This window comes from Schistocerca gregaria, chromosome 4 (assembly GCF_023897955.1).
Source record: "Schistocerca gregaria isolate iqSchGreg1 chromosome 4, iqSchGreg1.2, whole genome shotgun sequence".
Classification (NCBI taxonomy): Eukaryota; Metazoa; Arthropoda; class Insecta; order Orthoptera; family Acrididae; genus Schistocerca; species Schistocerca gregaria.
Window position 1 is genome coordinate 194,973,003 of NC_064923.1, and position 22,046 is coordinate 194,995,048.

A 22,046-nucleotide genomic window follows, 5' to 3' on the forward strand; every position below is an offset into this window, starting at 1 on the left:
TGGTCTTTTCTGAGAGCACTCTTATAACAAGCACCCACTGAGTAGTGGTGCAACAGCAGTCAACTATAATGTTGCACCAGCTGTTGTGTTTCTATACTGATAATGGGTGGTACCACTACATCCCTTTCCCACTCAAGCAGTGACTGCTGGGGGGAAAAGATATAGTAGGAGCAGTCCAGTGGAGTGGAGCCAGGAAAAAGCTTCATGGTAGGTGCAAATTCTCCATGGGGTCAGAGTGTCTGCCAGGGACCAATAAGCAGGTGGCTAATGACCAGGAGAGTTGGAGGCATAGTTGTTTTTGATGGTACCACAGAAGTGTCTGGATGGAGGCCTCATTACACATCAAGCACCTATGGTGGAAATCTTCCCGAGGATCCATGTTGGATAGGGCCTGAACTAATAATGTGACACTGAAGTGCTCAATAGGAGGAAGAAACTGAGCAACAATAAGTGCCTTTAAATCATAGCTGATTCATTGGGTAAAAGTGTTCTGGTAGGTTTGCAGTGAGTCAGCCATAATAGTTGATCTTACCTAGAAACACTCCTTTTGTATTCATGGGGCTGCATTTCATCAGTCGGCGCAACATAATCCCTTGTTTCTTCCAGTCCATTTGCTGGGAGGTTAAACCCTAAATATGTCAGGGAAGACTGCATGAAAGAACACTTGTGCTAGTTGGATTGAAGCCCCTTTACTGCTAGTCTCTGGAACAAAAGTTCAATATTTTGAATGTTCTCCTCTGGAACTGCATCTGTGACCAAAATATCAAGGTATGTGGCACAATTGGGAATACCTTGTAGTAATTTGGCCATAAAATGGAATGGCAGGGGCTGAAAGGATTCCAAAAGCTAACCAATTATAACAGTAAAGGCTGTAGGGCATACTTATAATCAGATAAGCTTATATATTCAAAATACGTCTCTGTGAGGTCAGTTTTATTGAATGAAATTCTGCAGCCCAATTTTGCAGAAAGTTTGCAAAGGATCAGTAGAGAATAAAATTCCACTTCAGGTTTTGCATTTATAGTGAATTTGAAAGCACTATAAATTTTCATGGTGCCATTGGATGTGCTTGCATACTGTTACTAGGGGAGTGGCCAAGTAATAGTGGAAAATAAGTGTTAATACAGCTTCATGGATAAGTCTGTCCATTTCTGATTTGAAGGCATTTTTTAGAGCCATGAAAAAAGATGGGGCAGCCATCACTTGAAGAGTGATGTGAGCTCTGAACACATTTCTCTCCACTAATCCAAATGAGAAAAATTGAGCATATCTGTCACAGGAGAGTCATTATGGAGGCATAAAGCCCTTCAAAATGTGTGGAATGCGATATTTCATGAGCGTGAAATATAAAAAGTTTTCATGAGAATGAAATTTAAAAATGTGGAGAAATCTATCCCAAAAGCGTTGCCCTCTTTGGTGTTGGCAACCAACGTTCATATCAAAGGCACATGATGATATCCATAGACCCAAGATTAGTCTTGGCTGCCTGCATAGGTTGTTACCCTAAACTTAAGTAGACTGGTTTAGCAAGGCCACAGAAGAGCTGGTGTGCATGAGTACCCTCACAGGGTATTTGCAAATGAACACATTTAAGTACAATATTTTGGCCTTGTTCTGAGTACTCTGCATGTCTGTAAACCCATCACTCACTTAGGTCACTTCTGCTGTGTTAGACATAATTGCAGCAGAAATGCTAAAACATGTCTCTTGCAAGTGTGTCTTTTTACTGTACTCATGGCATGTTGCACGTCAATAAAAGAGCATGACTGATGTGTTGCACTTTGTCCACCCATGTCGTGAATGGATTTCTGCGGAAATCCCAGACTGTGGCTGTGTTTTTCTATTTGGAGAAGGCCCATGACATGTGCTGGAGAACTGGTATTCTCCATACTCTTTACACGTGGGGCTTCCGTGGCCACCTGCCCTGTGTCCTTCAGGTATTGTTACAAGATCTAGTTTTCAAGGTGTATGTGAGTTCTGCCTTGTCAGACACCTGTATCAGGAAAACGGTGTGCCTCAGTGTTTTGTCCTGAGTGTCGTCTTCTTCGCTATCGCCATTAACCCTATCGTGGCCTGTCTTGGGCCGGGCATCTCCGGCTCCCTTTTTGTTGACGATTTTGCCGTCTGTTGCAGCTCTCCATGGACCTGTCTCACTGATCGGCATCTTCAGTGCTGTCTTGATCATCATTGCTCATGAACCATCGACAATGGCTTTTGCTTTTCCCCAGACAAAACCATCTGTCTGAATTTCTGGTGGTGCAAATGGTTTCTCCCTCCATCTCTACATCTTGGGCCTCTTGCCCTTCGGTTCATTGAAACTACTAAATTCCTGGGACTCATGCTCGATAGGAAACATTCTTGGTCTTCCCATGTGTCTTACCTGGCAGCTCGCTGTACATGGTCCCTCAATGTCCTGTGTGTCCTCAATGGTACTTCTTGGGGTGCCAATTGAACTGTCCTCGTCCTTTTGTACCAGTCTCTTGCCAGTTCAAAACTCATCTGTGGGTGCTTTGTTTATGCGTCTGCATGCCCATCCCTCTTACACCATCTCAACACTATCCACCAGCGTGGCATCCGTTCAGCCATGAGCGCCTTTTACACCAGCCCGGTTGAGTCTGCATGCTGAACTACCACTGTCTTACCACTGTGACTTCCTCGTCAGCAGGTATGCATGCTGTTTGTCTGCTAAGTGGTGTTACCGCACCACTTTGTACACATTGCACCCAAATTTTAACTGTCTGCCACTTCCTGCTGGAATGCCCTTTTTTAACAATTTATGTTCCAGCTTGGGTTTGCCATCTGATTTATCAGTCGTTTTAGCGAATGATGCACGGGCTTTCGATCTTGTTTTACTTTTCATCTGCTGAAGCAGTATTGTGCAGCCCATTTAATTTTTAGTTTTGGATCTCCACTTCTATAGGGTGTTTTTTAGCCCATTTTCCATGCCCCTGTTTTTAGCTGTCTCCTATTCTGGCTATAGGGACTGACGTATAGTCGTTTAACTCCTCTCAGTGTTTGTGTTCTATAGTTTTGACTTGCGCATGTATGACTGCAGTTGCTTTTGCGCCTTAAAGCAAAACAAAACAAAAACTGATGTGTAGGAAAAGAAACATTTACAGTCAAGCAACAGTGCTGCTGCTGATGTGTGTCATCGTCAAAATTACACATTCCAGTCAAAGTCCAGTCAATGTCATATCAAACTTCTGCCTGTGACAAATAGAGTCCACAGTATAAATGAAATAGGCAAACTGATTGCACACTTCTGACACACTCCGCAAATTGCATTGCGGCTGACTCGGACCAGTTTTGGGCCAGCTTATGTGCTGGATTCTTGTGTGATCTTGCCAGAAGGTGCTCCTAACGATGAGCTCTCTCTGGTTAGTGGTGCCACAGCATTTGTGAGGGTCAGGTTTCCATAGCAATGTCAGATGGCACCACTATATTAGGTCTGTTCAAAAAATTCTGCAACATTGTCCACAAAATTTTCCTGCACTTACCTTTTACTTATTGTGCATAATCTCCTTCAAAATACTCCTCTCTACAATAGATACACTATTCCAGAAGCAGTCTTGCTATGCCTCTTGCTGGGTTACATGGAGCACCACCTGCAAATTTTGTTTTTCTTGTCTGTCACAAGTCTTCATGCTTTCAAAGGGTTTTTGACTTTGGAAATAAAAAAAGTCCTCAGGGGCCAAGACTGGAGAGAATGGAGAATGGGGCAGCACAGTGATTTCATTTTTTTGTGTAATAGTCATGCTCCAACAGGGATGAATGTACAGATGCATTATTGTGATGTAAGGATCATGAATTGTCTCACCATATTTCAAGCAGTTTCCTTCTCACATTTTCTTGCAGATGACACAACAGTTTGTTCTTATGGCACAAATTCATGATGAACTAATCCTTCAAAGTCAAAGAAAACCATCAGTGTAGATTTGACCTGACCTGACAAGCTTTTCTTGGTCTTGGAGAACCTTTCCTAACCCCTTGTGAAGGCTAAACCTTGGTCTCAACATCATAACCATGGACCAACATCTCATTACTAGTTATCATTCTCTTAACAAACACCTCGTCCTTGTTTGTGTGATCTAAAAGCTCTTCACAGATTGCAAGGCAAAGGTATTACTGGTCTTGACTCATGAGACTTGGGACAAACTTGGTGGCAACACAATACATTCCAAGATGCTGTCTCATGATTTTGTGATATGATTAAATGGAAATGTTACATTGTTCTACAATATCTCAGTCAGTCTGTCTTCGATTGACAAGCACAATTTCGTTGCCGTTCCTGACATGAGCAATTGGTAGATGTTAAAGGGCATCCTGAACAAGGGTCTTCTTTAACTTCCGTCTGGACATTTTTTAAACTGCGTGAGCCATTCATAACATCGAGTACAGCTCAATTTCCCATCACCATTGTATTCCTGCATAATTTGGTGTGTCTGTGTAAAAGTTTTCTGAGTTTCATGCTAAATTTGACGTAGATGCATTGCTCCTCTAACTCTTGCATCTTGAAATCCACAAATCGCGCAACACAACTTTCTATTCAAAACTGCACTGAACAAAAACTAACAGACATACAACAATGAAACTTGTGGCAGTTATGCATTAGACACAAGTGTGTGCAGGGCATCAACTGCATTTCTCTCCAACACAGCATTGGTGCTAAATTAAGAATGTTCCGGAATTTTTTGAACAGACCTCATGCAATCGGGCAGTTACCTTCCAATAGTTCACTAATTTCATTTATGTCACACTAAATATAAATACATTAACTTATAACTAACCAATGACACCAGTTATTGTCTTTCTGTTTTAGACAAGGGGTGACCAAGCCCCCCCCCCCCCCCCCCCCCCCCATAGTTCTCAGGGAAAAGAAAAAATATAATTTAGTCAGATGTTTTTCTTTCAAGAAAATGATTTAAAAGTCAATATTACGCAGTTTTTTTAACCGGGTCAGAACTGGAATTTTTTTTATGGCAACTAACAAGTTGCCATTTGTCTTCCAAAGTATTAAAAATATTCTGTACCCTCAGGTCTAACCCCTGCCCCCATACTTAAAAACTTCATGTGGATGCCCTTGGTCTCAAGTTCTTATAAATTTATGTGTTGATGCTTCTGAGTTCTGTGTGTGACATTCGGATTCTCATGTTGTGCAAAAATCAATCTTAGCCACATATAAACAGAACAGAGAGTACAATTTCAGAAAGACTATTGAATATAATATGTAAGTTTGTACACAACTGCAATAAAGTGAAAGATTTGAACGGAACAAACCAATTTTTCATGTCTTCATCTCTCATACTTTACCACCACCACCACTACTACTACTACTACTACTAATAATAATAATAATAATAATAATAATAATAATAAAATACCCCAGAGACCCTAGCTTAATGAATGGACATAAAAGTTGGACCTTTTTTTCAATTATAGGTACATAGATAGAATTTTTGTTTCATAAAATATATACAAATTTTACACTTTACAAATTTTATTGAATTTCTAAAGTCATTAAAGGAAATAGCAACCAGACTCAAGCTGGTATGTCAAATCTAAGTGTCTGGCGATGTCCGATCAGACTTTTGCGAAAATATCAATAACACAATTCCTAAGATAGCGGAGACAGATAGGTGCAAAAAATATCACTCAGTCAGCTTAACATTTATGCATCCAAGTCACTGGCAAGAATAGTATACAGGAGAATGGGAAAGAAAATTAAGTATCTGTTAGATGATGACGAGTTTGGGTTTAGGAATGATAAAATCACCAGAAAGGCAGTTCTGCCATTGAATGTATAAACAAAACTGAAGAAAAAACAAGATGTACTAATAGGATCTGTGGTTCCAGAAAAAGCATTGAACAATGTAAACTGGTGCAAAATTTTCCAAAATTCTGAGAAAAATTTGAGTAAGCTGTAGGGAAAGATGGTTAATATACAATATATATTAGAACCAAGAAGGAGCAATAAGATTGGAAGACCAAGAACAAAGTGCTGAAATTAAAAAATATGCAAGACAGGATGCAATCTTTCACTCCTACTCTTGAGTGTGTACATCGAAGAAGCAATGATGGACATGAAAGAAAGGTTCAAGAGTGGAATTAAAATTCAAGGCGAGAGGATATCAGTGATGAGATACATTGTTGACATTGCTATACTCAGTGAAAGTGAAGAATTATAGAATCTGTTCAGTGGTATGAAGTCAGATGGATACAGAATATGGATTGAGAGTAAACTGTGAACAGACGAAAGTAATGACAAGTAGCAGAAATGAGAACAGTGAAAAACTTATAATTGGTGATCATGAAGTAGAAAAAGTTAAGAAAGAAAATTAACCCATGACGGGTGAAGCAAGGAGGACATGGAAAACAAAAACTGGCACAAGCAAATAGGACATTCCTGGTAAAGAGAAGTCTGCTGGTATCAAACATTGTTCTTAATTTGAGGAAGAAATTTCTAAGAATGTATATTTGGAGCACAGTATTGTATGGCAGTAAATCATGGACAGTAGGAAAAGCGGAACAGAACAGAATCGAAGCATTTGAGATGTGGTACTGCAGAAGTACAGGGTGTACATAAAGTCTGGGAACACTCTCAATTATTTATTGCACAAGAACCAAACATTATACAGATATCATACATATGTCATTTTGAAGAGAAACCCTCTTGCAATGGCTAAATGTACTAGTCACCAATCTTGCTGCTCTTCTTTGGACCTTTTCAATGTCTTGAATGAGACCCAACTGGTAAGAGTCCCATCACAACATTTCTAAATCACTGTTGACAATTGATAGGGTGATTCATTTAACAGTACAACCACTGCTACCTTCCCCCATCCCTAATTCAGTATTGAGCTAATGACTTCATCATAGTAGAGTGTTAAACTTTAACCATCCATTCTTTTTTTTTACAGTACCTGTACATCTTCCCATCTTGTGTTTGTCCTCTCTATTTAGTGTTTGCCATTTTCTCTTGCAAAGGGAACTCTTGTACAGAAGTGTGGTGCATATGTGTTTTCTATTTCTTTCATAATTTTTGTTCTCTCAACCCTTGTTCTTGTTTTTTACTTTGCAGGTGATAGTAAATCAACTCTCATGAATATTGGTATTTTTTAGTTATGCATTATTTTTACAGGGCTTTTATGGAGAAGTATACAAAGGTTCAATGGAACGGGGTGGTGATATTGAGCCACAGTTAGTAGCAATAAAAAAACTGAAAACGAGTGCCCTTGCCACAAGCATGCAAGATTTTGAGCGTGAGATAGCTATTATGAAGGTAAAGTCTGTTTAGTTTATTTGAGCTCTTTCATCTATTTTTGTTTTTATGCAGCCTTGTCATATTGGTGTGGTTGATTGTTAAATATATATTCCTTCTGTTTCGTCTTTTTAACGAAGTGTGTTTTTCTAATATAGAAGTCTTTTGCCCATGGTTTAGCGGAAGTATGAGTTGCTGTACCTACGGCATCACACATTTGGATTATGGATACAGCATTGTACCACATTCTACCATGCAGTCTTGAACATCTAACTTATCGCATACAATATAGAGTACATTCAAAAATCAGTATAGGTAAATGGCTAAATATTTCATAATAAATGATACAATATGTGAAAGGCAGTCTCTCTCTCTCTCTCTCTCTCTCTCTCTCTCTCTCCCTCCCTCCCTCCCTCCCTCCCTCCCTCCCTCCCTCCCTCCCTCCCTCCCTCTCTCTCTCTCTCTCTCTCTCTCTCTCTCTCTCATGTGTTGCTGTAAAGTTAGCGTGGAAAACGAGCAACCAGGCAGAGAAATTTTTTACCATGTGCCAATCAGTAGTGAATGTACAGAGTCATGTGATGTTGCAGAGTCACACAAAGGCTACATATCGAGCTAGTGGAAAACTGAACATCGCTCAACCAACAGTCTGGAAAATCCTTCATAAGCGATTAAGAGCGGAGCTGTACAAATTGTAGATCATGCACACTTCATAAGCCATGACGAGAAATTGTACTATGTACGGTTCTGCGCTGATATGCAGAATCATCTTGAAATGATGAGTTTGCAAGCAAATTAATCTTCAGTGATAAAAGCATTTTTCATTTTTCGGAGGTGGTCAGCCAACACATCTCTTGCATGTGGGGGCAGAGAGGGTACATTCAACTGTCTAGGATTCTGAGAAAGTTAACCTGTTCTGTACGGCGTCCAAAAAGACATTATTTGAAACTGATGGCAGAGATTTCACCTTTCAACAATATGCCCCTTTCCGCATTTCCACAAGTGTGTAAGAGATTGCCTGAATGGTATGTCGGCACAGCATTACATAGGCTGTGTTGTGACTGCAGACTTGGCACTACTTGAGTGGCCTCTATATTCAGAAGACTTTGCGCCTTGTAATTTTTTCTTGTCAGTTTGCATCAAGGAAAGCATTTATATTCCACCTCCACCACAGATCCTCAAAGACTTGCAACAGCACCTCACAACAGCTGTTCTTATTCTCTCTCCTGATATGCTGGGTTGAGTGTGTGCAAAACTGGACTACCAATTAGATATATGACATGTTATGAAAGGTTGATACATAGAAAATTTATAAACATTGTATATTTAAAAAAACTTTGAGCGTTTGTCTTCCACATACTGGAACATATGATGTTCTTGGCGATTTACCTGTACCAGTTTTTTGAAATGTTTCATGGATTTTATAATTATACAGTATATTATAGCAAGTCAACCAACAAATACACATTTTCTGTTTGTTATGATGCACCACATAACTAAGGTAATGACGTTTTATCTATTTTGGCACTACTGGAAACATTTTATAACAGTTTGTTTCTTTTCATTCAAGAACTTCATGTTTGTTTGTAGTTGTCATCAACATGGAAAAGGATAATTTTGCATGTTATTCAGGTTTTTGTGCAGAATGCATAGCCTTTGACATTGAATTATACATTTGCTTGACAGGCTTTTAAAGTGGTGGTTATAAATTGTGATGTGATGCTCTCATCAGATAGGGCCTTGGGCTCTTGGTCTATCAGTCTGCTTGCCCATTTACAATTTGTCTCTGTCATATTGGGAACACATAATAAAGAAAAGAAGCACAGCTGTACACTACTTATAAAAACACTTGCAATGAAACTTCGAGGAAAGTCTCAAAGCATTTGATAGGATCAAGTTTTCAAGGGTATTGAAAAGAAATGTATTGTGTAAAATATGCTGAACCAACAACTTTTGTTGGTTGGAATAAGCTGAAAGAGGCCTTTATAGCACTGTGACCAGCTGAAATAACAGCCTGATGATAATGACAGAGATCAGAAATGGAGCAAGTACAAGTTCAGTGTTGAGGGTTGTGTACCTTAGAAATCAAGGTGTCGACGTTGTGTCAGTGCTGTACTGGCCTTTTCCTTCCCTTGATAGTTCTGTGAGTATAAAGAGCCTGAGAACTGTGGCACTGCAGTATCTTCTTACCCTTGACTCATTCACGTGCTAAAGTGCACAGGAGTGTGGCATCAGTGGCAAGTTTTGAGTAACCACTACACTTCTCCTGTTAACATGTTGAAATTTGGGTCTTTTGCCAAAGCTCAACACAGTTTACAGAGAATAATCTCACAAAGATGCTAATGCAGGGTGTTACAAAAAGTTACGGCCAAACTTTCAGGAAACATTCCTCACACACAAATAAATAAAAGAAGTTATGTGGACATGTGTCCGGAAACGCTTAATTTCCATGTTAGAGCTCATTTTATTACTTCTCTTCAAATCACATTAATCATGGAATGGAAACACACAGCAACAGAATGACTTCCAAACCAAAGCCCAGTCATCCCAATGGAAGCACCCCGGAGAGCCAAGACCAAAAAAAGAACACCAAGTTTGATCAAATGTCAAAGTTTTGCTCACTATTTTTTTTTTTTTTTTTTCAACTACTGTGCATAGTGCATCATGAATTTTTGCCTCTAGGTCGTACAGTCAATAAGGAGTATTACCTTGACATCATGTGCCATTTGCGAGAAGCAATATACAAAAATGTCCGAAATTTAGGAACAACAATCCATGGCTTTTGCATCACGACAGTGGACCTGCTCATTCATCATTGCTTGTGAGAGATTTTTTGACCAAGAACAACATGTCGTGCCTCAGGCACCATATTAACCAGATTTGGCCCACTGCGAAGTTTTCTGTTCCCAAAACGGAAGAGACCTATGAAAGAACAAAGATTTTCAATGACTGAGGAAATAAAAACTACTCAAGGCTGTACCAAGAAGTGCTTATGAGGAGTACTTCAAGGATTGGAAGAAGCATTGGAACAAGTGTATTTTATCTGAGGTGGATTACTTTGAAGGGGACATCATGAATATTGATGAATAAATAAATATTTTAGCATAAAAATACAAAGTTAGCTTATTTTTTGATTACATCTCATATGCCTATTATTCTATGATCTTGAAACATGATTGTGGGTGATTGTTGTAGTTGTAGTTGTTGTTGTTGTTGTTGTTGTTGTTGTGGTCTTCAGTCCTGAGACTGGCTTGATGCAGCTCTCCATGCTACTCTATCCTGTGCAAGCTTCTTCAGCTCCCAGTACCTACTACAACCTACATCCTTCTGAATCTGCTTAGTGTAGTCATCTCTTGGTCTCCCTCTACAATTTTTACCCTCCACACTGCCCTCCAGTACTAAATTGGTGATCCATTGATGCCTCAGAACATGTCCTACCAACTGATCCCTTCTTCGGGTCAAGTTGTTCAAGTTGTGCCACAAACTTCTCTTCTCCCCAATCCGATTCAATACTTCCTCATTAGTTATGTGATCTACCCATCTTATCTTCAGCATTCTTCCGTAGCACCACATTTCGAAAGCTTCTATTCTCTTCTTGTCCAAACTATTTATTGTCCATGATTCACTTCCATACATGGCTACACTCCATACTAATACTTTCAGAAATGACTTCCTGACATTTAAATCTATACTCGATGTTAACAAATTTCTCTTCTTCAGAAATGCTTTCCTTGCCATTGCCAGTCTACATTTTATATCCTCTCTACTTCGACCATCATCAGTTATTTTGCTCCCCAAATAGCAAAACTCCTTTACTACTTTAAGTGTCTCACTTCCTAATCTAATTCCCTCAGCATCACCCAACTTAATTCGACTACATTCCATTATCCTCGTTTTGCTTTTGTTGATGGTCATCTTATATCCTCCTTTCAAGACACTATCCATTCCATTCAACTGCTCTTCCAAGTCCTTTGCTGTCTCTGACAGAATTACGATGTCATTGGCGAACCTCAAAGTTTTTATTTCTTCTCCATGGGTTTTAATACCTACTCCGAATTTTTCTTTTGTTTCCTTCACTGCTTGCTCAATATACAGATTGAATAACATTGGGGAGAGACTACAACCCTGCCTCACTCCCTTCCCAAGCACTGCTTCCCTTTCATGTCCCTCAACTCTTATAACTGCCATCTGGTTTCTGTACAAATTGTAAATAGCCTTTCGCTCCCTGTGTTTTACCCCTGCCACCTTCAGAATTTGAAAGAGAGTATTCCAGTCAACATTGTCAAAAGCTTTCTCTAAGTCTACAAATGCTAGAACGTAGGTTTGCCCTTCCTTAATCTAGCTTCTAAGATAAGTCGTAGGGTCAGTATTGCCTCACGTGTTCCAACATTTCTACGCAATCCAAACTGGTCTTCCCCGAGGTTGGCTTCTAATAGTTTTTCCATTCGTCTGTAAAGAATTCGCGTTAGTATTTTGCAGCTGAGAATTATTAAACTGATAGTTCGGTAATTTTCACATCTGTCAACACCTGCTTTCTTTGGGATTGGAATTATTATAGTCTTCTTGAAGTCTGAGGGTATTTCCCCTGTCTCATACATCTTGCTCACCAGATGGTAGAGTTTTGTCAGGACTGGCTCTCCCAAGGCCGTCAGTAGTTCCAATGGAATGTTGTCTACTCTCGGGGCCTTATTTCCACTCAGGTCTTTCAGTGCTCTGTCAAACTCTTCACGCAGTAACGTATCTCCCATTTCATCTCCATCTACATCCTCTTCCATTTCCATAATATTGTCCTCAAGTACATCGCCCTTGTATAGACCCTCTATATACTCCTTCCACCTTTCTGCTTTCCCTTCTTTGCTTAGAACTGGGTTTCCATCTGAGCTCTTAATATTCATACAAGTGGTCCTCTTTTCTCCAAAGGTCTCTTTAATTTTCCTGTAGGCAGTATCTATCTTACCCCTAGTGAGATAAGCCTCTACCTCCTTACATTTGTCCACTAGCCATCCCTGCTTAGCCATTTTGCACTTCCTGTCAATGTCATTTTTGACACGTTTTGTATTCCTTTTTGCCTGCTTCATTTACTGCATTTTTATATTTTCTCCTTTCATCAATTAAATTCAATATTTCTTCTGTTATCCTAGGATTTCTACTAGCCCTCGTCTTTTTACCTGCTTGATCCTCTGCTACCTTCACTACTTCATCCCTCAAAGCTACCCATTCTTCTTCTATTGTATTTCTTTCCCCCATTCCTGTCAATTGCTCCCTTATGCTCTCCTTGAAACTCCGTACAACCTCTGGTTCTTTTAGTTTATCCAGGTCCCATCTCCTTAAATTCCCACCTTTTTGCAGTTTCTTCAGTTTTAATCTACAGGTCATAACCAACAGATTGTGGTCAGAGTCCGCATCTGCCCCTGGAAATGCTTTACAATTTAAAACCTGGTTCCTAAATCTCTGTCGTACCATTATATAATCTATCTGAAACCTGCCAGTATCTCCAGGCTTCTTCCATGTATACAGCCTTCTTTTATGATTCTCTAACCAAGTGTTAGCTATGATTAAGTTGTGCTCTGTGCAAAATTCTACCAGGTGGCTTCCTCTTTCATTTCTTTGCCCCAGTCCATATTCACCTACTACGTTTCCTTCTCTCCTTTTTCCTATTAAATTTTCGTCACCCTTCACTAACTGAATAATTTCTTTTATTTTATCATACATTTCTTCAATTTTTTCGTTATCTGCAGAGCTAGTTGGCATATAAACTTGTACTACTATAGTAGGTGTGGGCTTCGTATCTATCTTGGCCACAATAATGCGTTCACTATGTTGTTTGTAGTAGCTTACCCGCATTCCTATTTTCCTATTCATTATTAAACCTACTCCTGCATTACACCTATTTGATTTTGTGTTTATAACCATGTAGTCACCTGACCAGAAGTCTTGTTCCTCCTGCCACTGAACTTCACTAATTCCCACTATATCTAACTTTAACCTATCCCTTTCCCTCTTTAAATTTTCTAACCTACCTGCCCGATTAAGGGATCTGAGATTCCACACTCCGATCCGTAGAACGCCAGTTTTATTTCTCCTGATAACGACGTCCTCGTGAGTAGTCCCCGCCCGGAGATCCGAATGGGTGACTATTTTACCTCCGGAATATTTTACCCAAGAGAACGTCATCATCATTTAATCATACAGTAAATCTGCATGCCCTTGGGAAAAATTACGGCTGTAGTTTCCCCTTGCTTTCAGCCGTTCGCAGTATCAGCACAGCAAGGCTGTTTTGGTTATTGTTACAAGGCCAGATCAGTCAATCATCCAGACTGTTACCCCTGCAACTACTGAAAAGGCTGCTGCCCCTCTTCAGGAACCACACATTTGTCTGGCCTCTCAACAGATACCAGTTCGTTGTGGTTGCACCTACGGTATGGCTATCTGTATCGCAGAGGCACGCAAGCCTCCCCACCAATGCCAAGGTCCATGGTTCATGGGGTGTGTGGGTGATTATTGCTACATATTATGGTTTGGATCTAGTTACATGCAAGTACATCAGGCTCATCAAAACTGCTGCATCCATTGTAATTCTGGAGATAAGTGAGAAGTCTGAACCATGTAGACAAACACCATGAAGCATTATTGTACATATCAATCTGTGCTACTGAAAAGTATGTGGAACTGGAAACTGATATTCTTGGATGCTGGAAAGAATGTGAAAAGACAGTGCCTTCTCTGGCACATGTACTAAGAATGTAAGTTGTCTGGACAGTAATGTTGTGGATGACATTTTACTGGTTCACACTAACAATCATGTGTGATTTAGGGTAATTGAGGTTGATACAGTACACAAATTAAAGTACTGTTATGATATAACATTATTTAAATTTAATGATCCCCCCCAAACATTGTCCTAGGAATGCGTAGGTGGGGGACCATTATCTCTCAGGAATATCTTAATGTTATGATAACCAAATTTGGTCTCACACAAACAGATTCCTGCTAAGTGCCAGAATTCTGGGCCAGTTCCATGGATATCTCTGATGGATCTGGCCATCTCTGATGGATCTGGCCCACTGATCTGAGGCCCATTGTTTTCCACTGACATGCAATACCCGCCCATTGGATCTAGCCTGCAAGCTGGGTCTGCTCATGTGTGGGGGCAAATTGGCAGGTTTTCTTGATTTATCTGTGGACCGAGGACTGCCATGTGCGCTTGACAGGCAATGGATTTCAGAAGTTGCGACTGTGTCACACTCCAAGTACATTGAACTGTGCAACATTTTATAGGCATTTTATTTATTGTGTACATTTTTGAACTCTGAAAGTAGTTAATTTCTTCAAGAGAAAATGTAGACAACACTAGAAAGAAAATTGTGGCAGTCGCCAGCTTCTGAGTCTTTGCAAAGAACAGTAATTTGTAAGACCCGTAAAATAATGAACACAATGCTTATGGATAATTGGCTACAGTAATGAATATAATTCAAGCAACATTTTATTGGCACTCACTATAGTGTTGGTGCTGTATACAAGCCCCCCCCCCCCTCCCCCTCCCCCTCCCCCTCCCCCTCCCCCTGCCCCTGCCCCTGCCCCCACTCCCGCTCCCTTTTATGCTTGTTTCAAGAGACCTAAATATTTATGTGATTGTTTCTGAAATTATTGAAAGTATTTTAAATCCATCTTTGCAGCTACGCAATACGCATATTTTTGTCATGAAATGCATTTTTGTTGTATTAAAATAAAGCATCATCAGTGGACCATAAAGAAACATATTTACAGTCTGCCTTGCATTCTGCATCTCAAAACAGTTCATTACAAAAGATGTTGATGTTACGTTTGGTATATTATGTTTGATTTTCACTCACATCAGGAAAAGCTGATGTCTGTCTGCGTGTTTGTGAGGTATTCCCTTGTTTGACGCTGTTGTTTTTTTGCATGTTTTTGAGGTATTCCCTTGCTTGACGCTGTTGTTAGTTTTTGTAACATTTGGTCAGCAGTTGTAATGTTTAGAAATGTTTCAACCATATCTTTGTATGCCCTATTTTTATTTGTGTAATTACTGTGTGTCACTTTTCACAAACAAGGTATTTCACCGTACAGTTGTATAACTTTTTCAGTGTGGTCATTGGTCCAAGCTCTTTACTATATTTTAGTAACTTGAACTTGCTGTCATCTGCAAACCACTCATTCATCAATGGTGAAGTTCAAGTATTCCCTATATTTGTATGGATGACATGTCAAAATTTGCATCTTTTGAAAAAACAAAGTGGAATTTACAGAATGTCACCTCACTAACATCCTAGTGCAGTTGTAATTGTGATAGCACACTGAAACAGTGATTTATTGTACAAAGTATTGAGGACAAATCAGCTCAAAGGCTTATGAGAAAGCACATTCTCAGTATAAATATAAATTTCTTCATTTATCTTGCTGGAAAGGCACACTAATTCACATTTCACCAGCTATCGATGACTCTTAAAAAATTCATTGTAAAAGTCTGCATTACTAACATATCATGGTAGATAAGAAAGTTCTAATTGTTTACCATATGGCAAAATACTTTCCTCTTTCCATGCTATCATTTGCCAAAAATTTCATTCCAACCTTATCACTGGCATGTGGAATCACAGATGAGTGCACTATATAACATCAATCACTGTTGGAGACCACCTCCCAAGTCCAACAAAAAATTCAGTATCTTAGCTAAATTTCGTATGCAGCAATATACAGTCTAACTAATTAATGGAAAATCTCATATAAAGATGTGAAACAATTACTAACAAAGAGATAGAGGGGCTGGCCAGTACTTACCTCAGCTCAGTACAGCCAATAGAAACAGAAAAAACAACCGAAAATTTAAGTTCCTAGCTTTCGGAATAAATGTTCCTTCTCAGGGAGGAGAGAGGGGAAAGAAAGGGAAGAAGGGAAAGTGGATTTAGTTACTCACAACCCAGGTTATGAAGCAACAGGGAAAGGAAAACAGGGAAGGTAGCAAGGATGGAGGCATGGTTGTCAGAGGGAAGCCAAAGATATTATACTGCAGGTACTGTGCCAGCTTCAAACCAAAGAGGATGCATACAGAAGTAAAGAGGTGTATAGTATAAAGATGTAGGATGGAAAGATGCATGAATGGCTAAAGAGGAAAGGGAAAGAGCCGCTGCAAAACCTGCCCCATGCATCCCCCCACAACCACCTACTCCAGCCCCGCTACTAGGAAAACATACACAATTCAAGGCAGGGCCACGTGTGAGACTACACATGTCATTTATCAGCTGACATGCCTGCACTGCACAGCCTTTTACATTGGTATGACAACAGCTAAACTGGCTGAGCGCATGAACGGACACAGACGAACTGTCCGCCTAGGAGATGTCCAATACCCAGTAGCGGAGCATGCCCTCCAGCATAATTCTAGGGACCTAGGAACCTGCTACACTGTATGTGCCATTTGGCTTCTCCCACCCAACACCAGTCCCTCTGAACTGCGGAGATGGGAACTTGCACTCCAGCACATCCTTTCATCCCGCCATCCCCCTGGACTGAACCTACGTTAAACAACCTCACTCCCATTTACTTTTCAGTCTTCTCCTCTTTCCCTTTCCTCTTTAGCCATTCATGCATCTTTCCATCCTACATCTTTATACTATACACCTCTTTACTTCTGTATGCATCCTCTTTGGTTTGAAGCTGGCACAGTACCTGCAGTAGAATATCTTTGGCTTCCCTCTGACAACCATGCCTCCATCCTTGCTACCTTCCCTGTTTTCCTTTCCCTGTTGCTTCATAACCTGGGTTGTGAGTAACTAAATCCACTTTCCCTTCTTCCCTTTCTTTCCCCTCTCTCCTCCCTGATGAAGGAACATTTATTCCGAAAGCTAGGAACTTAAATTTTCGGTTGTTTTTTCTGTTTCTATCGGCTGTACTGAGCTGAGGTAAGTACTGGCCAGCCCCTCTATCTCTTTGTTAGCAATATACAGTCTAACATGCACCGAACACACATTCATATTGACCTCTATTTTTCATTGTAAACTTTTCGAATTTCAAGTAGTGTGTTACTTACATATGAAATAATACAATAACTATGACCATTTATGAAATGATAGGCATTTCACCATGAAGCTGAGAAACTGATGTTGAATATGATGCCATAAAAACCTAGTGATATCTCTGTCTTATTCATTCAAATTCAACTTAAGAAAGCTTGGTCCACATCACATGCTAATTCCACTGTATTTTAAGGAATAGTGACAAGGATGCAAGGATATCTACATGTAAATTTGGTCTTGCTTGGAGGCATCATTCAGAGATGAAGAGTCTGATTCATGGGGTACATCATACACATATGAAAACAAAGAGGATAAAATTTCCTACAAAATAGATTGGAGTGAAATTTTTCACCATGCCAACCATATGCTGTGTGGTGCGTGTTGAAGTTAGCGTAATTTTGAGTGTCACCACCAAAACCAGACTCCTTATTTCTCAATATACAATGATGTTTATTGAAACAGCATAATCATAGCTTTCATCACTGTTGCAGGTAAAAGATGTTCAAATAATTTACTTAAATGACATAACAATTGTGCTTTATTTGGCATATGGTAATAATAATTATTATTCCCCTTAGGGAATTATTATTATTATTATTATTATTATTATTATTATTATTATTAATATAAAAATTTTGAAGAAATTTGAAAGAAGTTTCATTCTCTTCACACTTCATGCACTAGTGCCCTCATCTTCACTTGAGAATATGTATGGGTACCTTACAGGTAAGTAAGGTAGTAAATGATTACAAGATAATAGCTAAATAATTATTTATCTATTATAATTATAATAAATTAAAATTGAAACCAGTGTTAAGTGTTTGTTACAGTAGTGCAGTCAATTTCACAACGGGAAATTAAAACAACAATAATATGAAATATGGCTTACTTTCTGCTGTAAACAGTCATTGTTTCAGTCTCCCGTTCCTCCTCTACTGCTAAGACAGCTTCTTCTAAGTCTTGCAAATTGAGGTGGCTGACATTCTCTCAAACTGTGTCGCAATTAAGGTAGAGCTTCAAGCAGTGGAGGCCTATTTGTTGGCAGAAGTAGTGTCACAGCCACTGACTGCTTGCACAAAAGCAGGATATTCTCTTGAGCAGCATAGCCGATTCCCTAAGGAGAATAAAATTGATATGAGATTTTCTCTCTCCCTGGTTTTATCAATAATACATTACTTGATTTATTGAGGCCAGTTAGAGTGACAAGAACATCCAAGTCTTCTGCAACAACTACAGTTGAATGTGTGGGGGTGAAAGATAGTGCAGTGTTTACAAGCAGAGTATCAGCATCTTCCACATCTTGCTTGGAAGCTATGCCTGCTGTGGCCAACTTGTCCAGTAACAGTTCTATTAAGCCGTCCTTATTCTTTGAATTTGAGAGAAATTCTTCCTGAGTGACATATATTACCACCATTTCATTGAAGATTATTTCTAGAGAGCTGTGTTTACATGACTTTCTTGCCCATTTGTTCTATTTAATCTTTTGTTAGTGAACTTTTTTTCGACATGGTTCGTGAACCTTACTCATGGTTTTGCCCTTCAAAAGGGCAGCTGTCCCATCCTCCCTCTTTTATTTGCTTCAAGAACATTCTTTAAGCCACTTTGGGCATAAGTGATGGCTTTTTTCTCCCATCGTCACACATCTCACTTTAACTCATTAAGTATGACTATTTTATACATTTAAACTGAATTTACCAATCAGAAGTATGTTCTGTTCAACCATCCAAGGGTGAACTCGTAAACAATTGCTGGTGCAAGAGGCCAACACACAGGACAAGCCTTTACCATGTCAGGAGGGGGATGCTATGTCACAAGCATTTGAACCCTCAACCATGAGAAGACATGCACTACTTGCCATACAGTTGATCTGGCAAAAAAGTCACTCATGCCTAGTTTGTGGAGAATTTTATCCTCTTTTATTGACAGCTTTGCTGAAAATAGCATTATTTCCAAGTTATAAGTGAAAAACCCAAAAAGTTCCATTTTTCATATTTTTCCCCATTTTTCATCCATTGTGGGCAAAAATTTTGGTGAACATTTAAAGACTGAACATAACACTCTTAAAAACATTTAGAAAGCTTGTCAAAAAAACTTATATAAAACTCTCCACTGTTTGGCCTTTCTGAGCAGCATTTGATTGGACTAACATCTCAGACATAAGAAGCAGCACTTCATTTTCTTCAGTATATCCATTCTAACCTGTAAGCTTGCAACCTTTCAGCAATCTTGGCCCCAGTGTTCACTTTCTTTACAGTACACACAGAAAAGGTCTGAATTTTGTTATGTCTTCTTCTTGTTACTCTCCATTTTAATCTTCATGTGAAAGGCAGATCTTGTGATTACATAGTTCTCTAGTGGTGGAACAGTATGTCCATATATGTGTAATGATGTTTCCCTCTACCTCCTTGTTTATAAACACCATGAGGTGTGTAAGTTTCCACCTTGGATCTTTTGCCTTCATGCATGGCTCAGCCAGTGTTTACAAATTTCTTATGGGAATGCACATAGTAGTTCAGGGCAAACACTCTCCGATAAGAATACACTTCCCCTCCTAGTGCTTGTAGTCCTTGGATCTGATTATGATATTCAGTGTAATTGGTATTAAGAACCTCTGAGCTACCTACAGCAAAAGCGTTAAGGTTGTCCGAGCTAATCATGCAGTTACCATGGTAATTGGATTTCAAAATTTGCTTTGTCTGCTCATCAACCAAGTCATTTGGTTCTCCATCACATCTCGATATCCATGGAGGAATATTTGCTTGTTCATAATCAATAACATCAGGTTTCCATCTACGGAAGCTGTGAACTGTTCCCAGAATCTAGGCCATGCTGGAAGGATACAGTTTGATTATAGGCATGTTGACGAGCTACTGAGATTGGCAAATCCACATATTAGCTTTATTTTTATCCCTTATACGTGCTCCTCATAAAAGTACTTTCATCTTTTGAAAAGAATGTTTGAATTTTTCAGTGTAATTCTCTCAGGCTGCTGTCTGGCCTAGTATTCAGTGCCATCAAGCAAATCGAGTCATTGAATGTAGTCAGCCCTTCTAGGGTTTTGGATGGTGCTGACTGTGTTCAGTTTTATCTGCCAACATAGGAATGTCAGATGTATTCGTCTTGCTCACAAAACATTCAGTGTTCAAGTGTGGAACTGTGTTCACTTGCATTACAATTCAGGAAGAATTGTGACCACTGAATCAGTTGTGATGAGGGGTTGTTGCTATCATTGTGAGGGTGCATTTGTACTGGTCATCCTCCTAACAGGTGGCAGTTGTTGCTAAGAGATGGTACTTCCATCCAGTATATCCATCTACCCTCATTATGAATGTATGCTGTCTGCCAACAGATGCCACTGCTCTCTGTGTACGTTTAATGTGGTGTGGCTTGATTGTATTTCAAGATTTAAGTCACACAAGATGTTCTCCATTGATGTGGAATTCTCTTGAACGTATTATAGTAGTTAATCTCTTCATACATTCCTGGGTTTCTGCACCAAAATGTTGCTACTTACCACTATTTAAAGAATGTCACAACAGAGTAATTTCAGCACACACATTTATTCACATCATTCATTGCTGTTATAGTGTATGACAACACACATGCTGCAGAGGGCAGCACGGTCTACTGTTTTCTATGGGGCATCAACAAATGGCATAAGAGTTTCTTATTATCTGACAACTAAGCATTAATGTTTAGTGAACAGCATAGGAGACAGTGTAAAGTGGTATATTAAAACATTTATCTTAGCAGGATTAAAAGTTGTGAGTGTAGGATGTAACTGAGGTGCCTAAAAGCCATGGAAGGTCAGTGCAGTTTACTGCATTTTGAGAAAATGAAGCTCAAAATTGAGCATTTTGATTGACTACATTTGATCTCGTATGTAATATAATTTCCACTTTATTTACACTATTTACACCAAAGGGTGAAATCCACTGAATATGTATTACTTGGTCCATGATTAGAGAACCTCTAATAGAGCATTCCACTTACATCTTTTGGCTTGTGTGTTTTACATCATTATTAGGGTAATACACAGTAAGTAAGCACCAAATTGTTATGCATTCTTGTATAATGATTTTCTTATTATTAGGAATCACAGTCATGTAGAATTGTCTAAATCAGTGGTTCCCAACCCATAGGCAGCAGCCCACTTTTGGGCCATGGACAGTGTGGCAGTGGGCCATGAGCACTGGTCAGGAGTTAAAGATAAGATAAAAATTATTGAGAGCTTCAGGGGTTTCACTGTTCAGTCATCAAGGTCATAGATTAGAGAATGAAATCGAGTTGAAACCCTGTATTGCAATACTATACCATTCACAGGATAATGATCCATTCTGTTATATCGAAATATACCCAGTATTTTTTAATAGACAGAAAGAATGGATCAAAAGAAGCTGCTAAGATGGACTGCCAGTATTCTTTTATGTTGAAAATTACCAATATAGTGTGTCACCAGGCAGCTGGAAGAGTACACACATACATATTGCACTACAGGACTGACACAAGGCCTTGGCTGGCTGCCCATGACGTAAGCCCATAACATGCCACAATCTAATTGTAATGTGTTGAATTGGTATTTTATTGGACACAAGTGTTCACAAGAATGACTCGCTTAATTCTGATAGTGCAGGAATAAACAGATTGCTACTTACAGTAAAGAAGACGTGTCAAGTTGCAGACATGCATAATTAAGAGACACGTACATAAACTTTTCAGCCACACTATTCCCATGCACAAGCAAGCACACCTCATGC

At 39.4% G+C, this 22,046-nt stretch overlaps 1 protein-coding gene across 1 annotated transcript in view; it reads left to right on the forward strand.

The window, feature by feature from the left end:
- Positions 1-22,046, forward strand: part of LOC126266927 (tyrosine-protein kinase hopscotch) — a 155,691-nt gene that overhangs the window by 114,823 nt on the left and 18,822 nt on the right. The window contains exon 14 of the mRNA XM_049971618.1: positions 7,139-7,279. Within this exon, the coding sequence (XP_049827575.1) occupies positions 7,139-7,279 (141 nt within the window). The remainder of the gene's footprint in view (positions 1-7,138; positions 7,280-22,046) is intronic.